At 38.5% G+C, this 12,668-nt stretch overlaps 1 protein-coding gene across 6 annotated transcripts in view; it reads left to right on the top strand.

The window, feature by feature from the left end:
- The window catches only part of RAD51C (RAD51 paralog C), a 35,499-nt gene extending 29,959 nt beyond the window's left edge, over nt 1-5,540 (top strand). Inside the window, exons 7-8 of one of the 6 annotated variants that reach the window (XM_070390597.1) lie at nt 13-73; nt 677-5,540. In XM_070390597.1, coding sequence (XP_070246698.1) covers nt 13-73; nt 677-690 — 75 coding nt within the window. In that variant the 3' untranslated portion in view covers nt 691-5,540. Of the gene's footprint in view, nt 1-9; nt 74-676 lie in introns of all 6 variants that reach the window. The other 5 variants (XM_070390595.1, XM_070390592.1, XM_070390593.1 and 2 more) reach the window with 5 other exon arrangements.
- The last annotated feature ends 7,128 nt before the right edge of the window (nt 5,541-12,668 follow it).

Raw genomic sequence — 12,668 nt, 5'->3', positions numbered from 1 at the left:
TTCTCTAAGCAGGTTGGCGACATTGTACAAATCACCAAGCCAGAAGGAATCTACAGTACCATTTCAGATCACAGTCAGTATTACTTTATTAGAGTGGGATTTTGGTGTTAGTGGGCAGTAATTATTTGAAGAAAGCATTTACAAATTGCTTCTGTAGGCAGTGAACATATTTGAGGACAGATTTTGATGTTTAGAACATTATCCCCCAAATAGTAGTATATATAAAGAATACTCTAGTCACAATTGAACTGAAATTTATTCTTAAGAACAGAGGAAATGCTTATTTGTAGGGTAGTGTGTTCCATGTCCTGGGTAATGTCAGGATATTAAAGATTTTTTTTCAGCCATGCCTTGTGGCATATGGGATACTTCCTTTCATTTCTTCCAGTAAAGCTACCATAAAGTTTGTTAGGATTGACCTTTAGAGATTATTTTTATAATGCACTATTATTTCTGCATATGTGTATGTATAAGTAAATACATAAGAGACTCTAGATAAAAATAGTATAGTCCTGGCTTGGACACCTGTCTTGGAGGTTTATCCTCTTCACTCACAGTGGTTGATAACTTCTATCCCAAGAATAAAGTAGCTCTCTTATTACTTTAAAGTATTTGGAAGACCAGTTGTTATTTTAGATGTTCTTAAAGCATACTTGTATACTTTTTCATCTTGCAGCCCCAGGGATTTAGAGATGCTATTGTTGCTACTGCATATTCATTGCAAACAGAAGGTTCATTGAATTCCCGGAAGCGATCACGGGACTCAGAGGAAGAACAGGAATCCAAAGACTAGTCTCAAAGTATACATGTGTATTGATGCTATGAAAGATGCAATGTTTACAAGTAGTAGACTCTTACTTTAGAGTATAAACACACTATGGTGTGAATGAATTAGGTCTATATATTAAGTGAATGGTGAATGAACAAATCAGGTCTATACTAAGTGAAACTACTTAACAAATATGATTCTCTAAAGGAGTTCTTCTAAATTAAGCATTGTTCTATAGTTATATGTGACCCTGTTTTCATTGTTAATAACATTGAGTAGAGATATTACAGGTACTGTGTTTTGCAAATGTGGAAAGCTGATCTCATGTGGCTAATCTGAATTTATTATTCAGACTGTTTTTTTCCCTCGTTTCTTTGCCAGTTGCCTAGACATTTCTAGGAAGAAAAGATTTTTTTCACACTACCATTGTGCTCTTCTCTTTAAATGTAGCTTTGATAACTCTTAAAAATGACCTATTTCTATAAAGAAAAGCCAGCACCATGAGTCAGCATATTATTACATTCAGTTGATTGGTAGGATACAAATTTTAGATGACCACTCTGATTTTAGTGACCTCAATCCTAAAATTGAAGTCATTGGTTCATTTTTTAATGTTATTTTATAATGTTGAAAGACTTAGAAGTTGTTATCCCATCTAGAACATTGACTGGAACCTACATCTTCAGTATATTCAGGTTGATAAGCTCACAGTCATTTATTTCTGTATTTTTGAAACATGATGTGATCCAGTTCTAGGTGTATTGACATTTTCCTTTGAATAATCTTAACACTGCTTGAATAAATTAAAAATCTGAATTCTTGAGTGGTTTCAAAATCTAAAAATGTTTTGGTACCTGGTTTGTCTTAGTACTTTTTTTTTTTTTTTTGTCTTAGTACTTCTTAATTCATTTACAAGATTTACTTTGACTCCTAGAGAAGAAAATTATTTAAGTGATTGAATATTATATAATGTGACAACCATATTTTCCAGATTTTAGTGACAGTTGGTATTTCCTGTCCCAGACTGAACACTAAATTCATAAAATTTTAAACATGTAATTATTCTGTAATTGATTATACACAATCTTAACTATAGTTTGCAAAGACTTTTTAAGAAGCAAAAGAAGGCTCTGCTAGCCATTATACCAGGACATAAATCAGGACTATCCCAGGAAAATCAGGTTTATGGGCATCCTAATTATCTAAGACTAATTTCAATTGATTACTTTAGGATAACCAAGTGTAGCTATCTTATTTTGGAGTACTTTAAGGCATATATTTTTATTATAATTAATGCAGTCATTGTAAAAATTTACTTGTCATTTTATATTCTGTCTATTCAAATCATAACATTAGGAGAGTAAGGGGGTTGTTAAGTGATAATTATCAGTGTTACCAGGCATCGGATACTGTAAGAACTCATTTTATAAAGCATTATGACACTGTACTTTAAAAGAACTGTAGGACTCTGAATATAGACAAAGCCAAGTGTATTTCTTTTGTTTGCAACTTTTTAAATAAAATTTATATATCATAGCTTTTCAAAATTGTTGCTATTGCTGAAAAGATATTTATTTTTCTAGTTATAAACTCAGTCTGCCTGGGCTGTAATAACAAAATACCACTGAATTACACAACGGAATTTTCTCATGGTTTTTCACAGTGTCCTAGCATGGTCTGGTTCTGGTGAGGGCTGTCTCCCTTGCTTGCAGACAGCTCCTTCTTACAGTGTGCTCACAAAGATTTTCCTAGGTGGATGTGTGTGGAGAAAGATCATTCTCTCTTCCTTGTCTTATATGGCCACCATTCATATGAAAAATCCACTCTAATAACCTCATTTAACATTAATTACCTCCTAAAAGTCCTGTCCCCAAATAGATTAGAGGTAAGGCTTCAGCATATGAATTTTGAGAGAACACAATCAGTCCATAGCATTCTGCCCCTGGTCCCCCCAAATTCATGTCTTTCTCACACAGAATATGTATAGTCATCCCAACAGCCCCAACTCATTCCAGCATCAACTGTAAAGTACATAGTCTCATTAAAATATCCTCTTGAGGCTTCCCTCGTGGTCCAGTGGTTAAGAACCTGCCTTCCAATGCAGTATATGTGGGTTCAGTCCCTGGTTGGGGAACTAAGATACCACACGCCATGGGGCAAGTAAGCCCATGTGTCGCAACTAAGACCCAACAGGGCTAAATAAATAAATATTTTAAAAGATATCATCTAAATTAGACACATGTGGGATTCCAAATACAATTTTAAAATTTTATTTGGCCACATTGGGTCTTAGTTGTGGCACATGGGATCTTCACTGCAGTGCATGAACTCTCTAGTTGTGGCGTGCAGGCTCAGTAGCTCTGCAGCATGTAGGATCTTAGTTCCCTGACCAGGGGTCGACCCCTGTTTCCTGCACTGCAAGGCAGATTCTTAACCACTGGACCACCAGGGAAGTCCCCAGGTACAATTTGGCTGTGAACATGTGAAACCTGACACGTGTTTCCAAAATACAGTGACAGGACAATGATAGAATAGACATTCTAAAGGGAGAAATCAGGAGGAAAAGCGGAGTGATGGGTCCCAAGAAGTCCAAAGCCTAGCAAGGTAAATTCCACTAGATCTTAAGGGTTGATATTAAACCTTTTTGGTTTGATACTCTGCCTTCCAGCCCTGCTGGCATGGCAGTATCACCCCACAGCTCTATGTGGGGGTTTTGCCCCTGAACTCTGGCCAGAGGCCATCTGACCTGTTGAAAATGAGGCAGTAGTCTTGATGGCCTCTGAATAGCCCTCATGTTTAGTTTTCCTCCTTCTTAAAGAATACCTGATGTTTGCAGCAAAACAGCTCTCAAGTTCTGTCAAATCCAAGAAGTCAGCCTTCCTTCATTTTGTCCTGTCTCTGCCCCTGACAGTTCAAACTAGCGATGTTTCTGCTCTTATAATTCCGTAAGCTTTTCATGGAGTGATGGATGGTCCAGCCACACCCCTGATGTCCTCTTCAGAACATGTTGTCTACTTTTTTGCAATATGGATCGGCTGAGAATTTTCCAAATCTTTAGGTTCTGGTTCCTTTTTGATTATCAATTTCTTCTTCAATTCATGTACTTCATTTTGCATTTTACTATTAAATAAGGAACCAAGCCACTTCTTCAGTACTTTGCTTAGACTCCCCAGCTAAACAGCCAGTTTCATTACCTGCAAGTTCTAAATTCCATAAAGCCTGTGTCCTGCCATGTTATAACAAGGGTCATCTTTTCTCCAGTTCCTGATAACACATTCCTTATTTCTGTTTGAAATCTTACCAGAATCACCTTTAATATCCATATTTCTAGCTTGCCACCTCCAAACTCTTTCAGCCTCCATTACTGTCCCAAAGCTTCTTGCCCATTTTAGGTATTCCTTAAAGCTATGCTCCGCTTCTCAATACTAAAATCTGTAGTGATAGTTTGTGTTGCCATGGCAAAATCCCATAGATTGGGTGGCTTAAAACAAGTTTATTTTCTCACAGTTCTAGAGTCTAGAAGTCCCAGATCATGGTGCTTGCATTGTTTCTGATGTGGTGAGAGATCTCTTCCACGGCCTGTTCTCACTATATTCTCACATGATAGAGGTTGAGAGCACACGTGAGCAAGCTTTCAGTTGTCCTTGTAAGGGGGCCAATCTTAGCATGAGGACCCTGCTCTTATGACCTCATGGGTGTGCATGCTAAGTCGCTTCAGTCATGTCTGACTCTTTGCAACCCTATGGACTGTAGCCTGCCAGGCTCCTCTGTCTATGGGATTCTCCAGGCAAGAATACTGGAGTGGGTTGCCATGGCCTCCAGGGGATCTTCCCAACCCTCGAACCTTTGTCTCTTACGTCTCCTGCATTGGCAGGTGGGTTCCTTACCACTAGTGCCACCTGGGAAGCCCCAACCAAGTCTCCTGCATTGCAGGCAGATTCTTCATGGAATAAGCCACCAGGGAAGACCCCTTATGACCTCAGTTCAGTTCAGTTCAGCTTGCTCAGTCATGTCTTGACTCTTTGAGACTCCATGGACTAAAGCATTGCCAGCCTTCCCTGTCCATCACCAGCTCCTGGAGCTTGCTCAAACTCATGTTCATCGAGTCAGTGATGCCATCCAACCATCTCATCCTCTGTCGTCCCCTTCTCCTCCTGCCTTCAATCTTCCCCAGCGTCAGGATCTTTTATAGTGAGTCAGTTCTTCACATCAGTTGGCCAAAGTATTGGAGTTTCAGCTTTAGCATCAGTCCTTCCAATGAATATTCAGGACTGATTTCGTTTAGGATGGATTGCTTGGATCTCCTTGCAGTCCAAGGGACTCTAAAGAGTCTTCAACAACACAGTTCAAACTGAATCCCAGAGCTCAGTTAACCTTCAGTTCAGTTCAGTCACTCATTCGTGTCCGACTCTGCGACCCCATGAATCACAGCACGCCAGGCCTCCCTGTCCATCACGAACTCCTTTTCTATAATATTTCTCAATGGTTGTGCCTAAGGGGATAGCTACCTACTCCAGTAATCTTGCCTGGAGAATTCCATGGACTGAGGAGCCTGGCGGGCTACACTCCAAAAGGTCACAAAGAGTCAAGACAGCTGAGCAACTAACACACATACTTTACGAGACAGCAAAAGAGACACTGATGTATAGAACAGTCTTATGGACTCTGTGGGAGAGGGAGAGGGTGGGAAGATTTGGGAGAATGACATTGAAACATATAAAATATCATGTAAGAAACGAGATGCCAGTCCAGGTTCGATGCACGATACTGGATGCTTGGGGCTAGTGCACTGGGACGACCCAGAGGGATGGTATGGGGAGGGAGGAGGGAGGAGGGTTCAGGATGGGGAACACATGTATACCTGTGGCGGATTTATTTTGATATTTGGCAGAACTAATACAATTATGTAAAGTTTAAAAATAAAATTAAAAAAAATTTTCTTTTGGAGGTTTAGTTATTACTGTATTTTTACTGTTATAAACAACACTTCTAATAAGCATATATGTTCCTTTTAACAGAAATTGAAATTAGGGCTTCCCTGGTGGCTCAGTGGTGAAGAATCTGTTTGCCAAGGCAGGAGACACAGGTTCAGTCCCTGGGCTGGGAAGATCCCACATGTAGCAACTAAGTCCATGTGCCACAACTTTTAAGCCTCTGTTCCAGAGGCTGCAACAACAGAAGCCACTGAAATCAGAAGTCCATGCACCACAATTAGAGAAAGCCTGTACAGCAACAAAGACCCAGCACAGCCAAAATAAATATGATGAAAAAAATTTTTTAAAGAAATTGAAATTATGATTTGTATTAATTTCCTTTTTCTGCTGTCATAAATTACTGCAGATTAGTGGCTTAAAAGAACACGAGTCTGAAATCATTTGTTGTTCAGTCACTCAATCGTGTCCGGCTGTTTGCAACCCCGTGAACTGCAGCATGCCTGGCTTCCCTGTCCGTCATCAACTCCTGGAGTTTACTCAAACTCATGTCCATTGAGTCAGTGATGCCATCCAACCATCTCATCCTCTCGTCCCCTTCTCCTTCTGCCTTCAATCTTTCCCAGCATCAGGGTCTTTCCCAATGAGTCAGTTCTTCACATCAGGTGACCAAAGTATTGGAGTTTCAGCTTCAGCATCCGTCCTTCCAATGAATATTCAGGACTGATCTCCTTCAGAATGGACTGGTTGGATCTCCTTGCAGTCCAAGGGACTCTCAAGGGTCTTCTCCAACACCGCAGTTCAAAAGCATCAATTCTTCGGCACTCAGCTTTCTTCACAGTCCAACTCTCACATCCATACATGACTGCTGGTAAAACCATTGCCTTGACTAGACGGACCTTTGTTGGTAAAGTAACGTGTCTGCTTTTTAATATGCTGTCTAGGTTGGTCATCACAAAGGCCTAAAATCAAGGTGTCAGCAGGCCTGCATTCCATTGGGAGGGTCTATGGAAAAATCTGTTTCCTTGCCTTTTCTAGCTTCTAGAAGCTGCCTGCATTCTTTGACTCATAGTCCATCTTTAAAGACTTCAGCATAGCATCTCCCAGTCTATTTCTGGGTTTTTATTGTCTTTTTCTCACACTGTCTCCTCCTGCCTCCCCCTTAAAAGGACACTTGTGATTGCATTTAGGGACCAGTCAGACAATTCAGGATAATATCCCCATCTCCAGGTCCTTAATCACATCTGCAGAGTCCCTTTTGGCACGTAAATTAGCATTTACAAATTTCAAGGATTAGATTGTAAACATTTTGGGGGAAGCCACTATTCAGCCCTTTTAAATTATGTGGCAACATGATTCAAGAAATCATGATCCTTGAGTAATGCATAAAATTTCAAAAGCACTGGGATATTTTACTCTTTTCTTAACTTTTCATAGATATTATTCCCAGGTATGAAACTGAAAGAAAGGATGTTTTCTTAGGTTTTTGAAAGCTTTATTTTTTTTTTTTGAAGAGTATTACTTTTTCTTAATTATAAAATACGTAGTATAGGCATACTTCTAAAATAGTGCAGTTTGAAAAAAAAAAAAAACGTGCAGTTTGGTACCAGACCACCGCAATAAAGAAAATAAATCACACAAACTTTTATAGTTTCCCAGTACATACAAAAGTTTTATTTACACTTTACTGTGGTTTATTAAGTGTGCAAAAGCATGTGTCTAAAAATACAATGTATATACCTTAATTAATAATAATTTGTTGCTTGGAGTAGGAAATGGCAAGCCACTCCAATATTTTTGCCAGGAAAATTCCATGAACAGAGAGCCTGGTGGGCTACAGTCCATGGGATTGCAAGAGTCAGACTGGACTGAGTGACTAACTTTCAAAAGAAAGAATGAGAAAGAAAAAAAGAGTATCACCAGCTAACAGTCACATATTTGGTTCTGAAGGATAACTTATTTGTTTTGATTTCTGGAGAAGATCAGATTTTTTTAGTACTCATGTATAGGTTTTCTCCTTTCCTTTAGTATTAAAGGACAAAGTTGAAAGAGTATTTATATATATCTATGAAAATTAAAGTGCATTCCAAATGCATATCCTGTCCCACAAGGATTGATTTATTCGTACTTGCACAGCCTTGTGAAAAGTGCATGATGCGCCAGGTCCCTGTGGGGCACATTCATGCTCATAGAAAAGAGTAGCATTTCAGGGTCAGGAACTGCAATTTCAAGCAGAGAAGTTCTGTAACTGACATAAAAAATATTTTGGAAAACAATTATGTTCAAAACTTAAATGGGAAATGTATGCCTTAAAAAGACACACACACAAAAATACTTAATTGCTAAAAGAAAACTTTGTTGCTAAAAACTGCCAGCTTTGAGCAAGTCATAATCTCGCAAGAGTTAACAAAGATCAATGATCATAACATAGCAAATACAACAATAAGGAAGTTTGAGCTATTATAAGAATTGCCAAAATGTGGCACAGAGATAGAAGGTGAATGAATGCTGTTGGGAAAATGGTGCAATAGACTTGCTCAATGAAGGGTTGTTGCAAACCTTCAGTTTGTAAAAAAACAGTATCTTCGAGATGAAATAGAAATAAAATGAGATATGCCTGTAATTGTTCAAATATGCAAACACTTTTTAAAAGTAACTCTTTCTTGGTTTTACAAACATTTATCCTTTATTGAAATTTTTTTTTTGGCAGAATATTATGAATTTGCAGAATATTATCCGAGCTGATTGTGGCTCAGATCATGAACTCTTTATTGCCAAATTCAGACTTACATTGAAGAAAGTAGGGAAAACCACTAGACCATTCAGGTATGACCTAAATCAAATCCCTTATGATTATACAGTGGAAGTGAGAAATAGATTTAAAGGACTAGATCTGATAGACAGAGTGCCTGATGAACTATGAATGGAGGTTCATGATGACATTGTACAGGAGACAGGGATCAAGACCATCCCCAAGAAAAAGAAATGCAAAAAAGCAAAATGGATGTCTGAGGAGGCCTTACAAATAGCTGTGAAAAGAAGAGAAGTGAAAAGCAAAGGAGAAAAGGAAAGATGTACCCATTTGAATGCAGAGTTCCAAAGAATAGCAAGGAGAGATAAGAAAGCCTTCCTCAGCAGTCAGTGCAAAGAAATAGAGGAAAGCAATAGAATGGGAAAGAGTAGAGATCTCTTCAAGAAAATTAGAGATACCAAGGGAACATTTCACGCAAAGATGAGCTCGATAAAGGACAGAAATGGTATGGACCTAACAGAAGCAGAAGATAGTAAGAAGAGGTGGCAAGAGTACACAGAAGAACTGTACAAAAAAGATCTTCATGACCCAGATAATCACGATGTTGTGATCACCGACCTAGAGCCAGACATCCTGGAATGTGAAGTCAAGTGGGCCTTAGGAAGTATCATTATGAACAAAGCTAGTGGAGGTGATGGAATTCCAGTTGAGCTATTTCAAATTTTAAAAGATGATGCTATGAAAGTGCTGCACTCAATATGCCAGCAAATTTGGAAAACTCAGCAGTGGCCACAAGACTGGAAAAGTTCAGTTTTCATTCCAATCCCAAAGAAAGGCAATGCCAAAGAATGCTCAAACTACTGCACAATTGCACTCATCTCACACGCTAGTAAAGTAATGCTCAAAATTCTTCAAGCCAGGCTTCAGCAATACGTGAACCGTGAACTTCCAGATGTTCAAGCTGGATTTAGAAAAGGCAGAGGAACCAGAGATCCAATTGCCAACATCTGCTGGATCATCGAAAAAGCAAGAGAATTCCAGAAAAACATCTATTTCTGCTTTATTGACTATGCCAAAGCCTTTGACTGTGGATCACAATAAACTGTGGAAAATTCTTCAAGAGATGGGAATACCAGACCACCTGACCTGCTTCTTGAGAAACCTATATGCAGGTCAGGAAGCAACAGTTAGAACTGGACAAGGAACAACAGACTGGTTCCAAAGAGGAAATGGAGTATGTCAAGGCTGCATATTGTCACTGTGCTTATTTAACTTATATGCAGAGTACATCATGAGAAATACTGGGCTGGATAAAGCACAAGCTGTAATCAAGATTGCCGGGAGAAATATCAATAACCTCAGATATGCAGATGACACCACCCTTATTGCAGAAAGTGAAGAAGAACTAAAGAGCCTCTTGATGAAAGTGAAAGAGGAGAGTGAAAAATTTGGCTTAAAGCTCAACATTCAGAAAACTAAGATCATGGCATCTGGTCCCATCACTTAATGGGAAATAAATGGGGAAACAGTGGAAACAGTGTCAGACTTTATTTTTGGGGGCTCCAAAATCACTGCAGATGGTGACTGCAGCCATGAAATTAAAAGACGCTTACTCCTTGGAAGGCAAGTTATGACCAACCTAGACAGCGTATTAAAAAGCAGAGACATTACTTTGTCAACAAAGGTCCGTCTAGTCAAGGCTATGGTTTTTCCAGTGGTCATGTATGGATGTGAGAGTTGGACTATAAAGAAAGCTGAGTGCCGAAGAATTGATGCTTTTGAACTGTGGTGTTGGAGAAGACTCTTGAGAGTCCCTTGGACTGCAAGGAGATCCAACCAGCCCATCCTAAAGGAGATCAGTCTTGAGTGTTCATTGGAAGGACTGAGGTTGAAGCTGAAACTCCAATACTTTGGCCACCTCATGTGAAGAGCTGACTCATTGGAAAAGACCCTGATGCCGGGAAAAATTGAAGGCAGGAGAAGAAGGGGACGACAGGATGAGATGGTTGGATGGCATCACCGACTCAATGGACATCAGTTTGGGTAAACTCTGGGAGTTGGTGATGGACAGGGAGGCCTGGCATACTGCGGTTCATGTGGTCACAAACAGTCGGACGTGACTGAGCGACTGAACTGAACTGAACTGATGACTTTTAGCTTCAATTTGGAGATTTATAACTTGTGTGCGTGTGCTTATTCAGTGGTGTCTTGATTCTGCCACCCCATGGACTGGAGCCCACCAGGCCTCTCTGTCCATGGAATTTTCCAGGTAAGAAAGCAGGCTGCCATTTCCTCCTCCAGAGGATCTTTCTGACCTAGGGATTGAAACTATATCTCCAGCATCTCCTGCATTGGCAGGCAGATTCTTTGCCACTGAGCCACTGGGGGCCCAATATATAACTTAAATCATACGTATATAGTGCCTTATGATTTTTGAAACACTTTTACATCATTTAATTTGATCTTTTTGTCAACTCCAAGTACGTGTGATAGGCTGGCCTGCGTACTTACATTCCTTTCATCCATCAATCCAGCCATCCATTTACTGCATAACACACGTTTCACAACAACTTGTTGCATGAATAAATATTTCAAATAAATTAAAATATTTATTTGGCTGTGCCAGGTCTTAGACTGATGCTGAAGCTGAATCTCCAGTACTTTAGCCACCTAATGTAAAGAGCTGACTCATTAGAAAAGACCTTGATGCTGGAAAAGATTAAAGGCATGAGGAGAAGAGGGCAACAGAGGATGAGATGGTTGGTGGCATCATCAACTCAACGGACGTGAGTCTGAGCAAACTCCTAGGAGATGTGGACAGGGAAGCCTGGCGTGCTGCAGTACATGGGGTTGCCAAGAGTCGGACGTGACTGAGCAACTGAACAGCAACAAAGGTCTTTGTGGACCAGCAGGGAAGTCCCTCAAACAAAATTTAGAATTTTTGGTCATACATGGGATGGTGTTTCTAAACACTTTTTAATTATAAAATAAATATGTGTAATAGTCGTCTTGTTATTTTTTTTTTTTTTTTACTTTTAAAAATTGGAGTAAAACAGTACTTAAAATTTTGCCATTTTAACCATTTGTAAGTGTACAATTCAGTGGCATTTTTAATAATCGTAGGAATATCTCCATTTTTAAAACATTTTTCATCACCCCTAACAGATTACCTATTAAGCAATAGCTCTTCATTATTTCCTCCTCTAAGCTCCTTATAATCTTTAATCTACTTTCTATTTCTTTGATTTGCTTATCATACGTATTTCATATAAATGAAATCATACTATATTTTTCCTTTTGTCTCTGGCTTAATGTTTTCTTGGTTGGAGCATGTAAAAGAACTTCAGTTCTTTTTATGAGGCTGAGTAATATCCCATTGTATGTAGGTATATAATGTATTTTGCTTATCTGTTCATTTGTTTGATGGACATTTGGGTTGTTTCTAATAGTGTTTTAATGGTTTATAAGTTTATATGAGCAACACTTTTTGTTCCTTGAAACTTCTATTGATTTTTAATGTTTATTAAGTTTAGGTCAGTTGATTTGTCCTTGAAATATTTTAAAGCTCTTCCTAGTAGCTTAAATTTTAACCCTAGTAGACTTATTTTCATTTCGTAGATCAGCTATTTTAATTTTCTAATTAGTTTGTTTTTTCTTTTTAATAATGTTCTTACAAAAATGTTTACAACCAGTTACTAGTGATAAAATTACAATACAATGTGGTAGTAAGAACATAGGATTAAAGTCAGAAGACCTAGATCCTAATTCTAGCTGAGACATTAATAAGCCATGTCAATTTAAACACCTTTATTTTCTCATTTCTTTCTTTTATTTTTAAAACAGGATAGGACTAAATGAGTGTTAAATTCATTGGTCAAAATTTTGTGGTTTCTGTCTTTGTAGAGGCATTTATTGAATATTCACTTTAAATGAACAATTCTGGAAATACAGAAGTGACATTTACACATTTTTAATTTTCAAAATCAATAATTCTAGGGTTTCCATTCCAATACATGGCATTTCAGGTTTGAGACATAATGTTGAAATGTTCTATTACTTAAAAAATTGAGTTACGGGAGAGAGGCTGGCTGTTCATAATAAGTATTTTTAGTTAACGTCAGTGCCTAAATTTACTGTTACTGTTAAAATTTATAGAACATTTTGCTCCCTCAGAACTGATTTTGGCATAAAACATGTTGATGAGTTTTCATGTGTT

Source organism: Bos mutus, chromosome 19 (assembly GCF_027580195.1).
Source record: "Bos mutus isolate GX-2022 chromosome 19, NWIPB_WYAK_1.1, whole genome shotgun sequence".
NCBI classification, from domain to species: domain Eukaryota; kingdom Metazoa; phylum Chordata; class Mammalia; order Artiodactyla; family Bovidae; genus Bos; species Bos mutus.
This window is presented reverse-complemented; position numbering and strand designations above follow the sequence as displayed.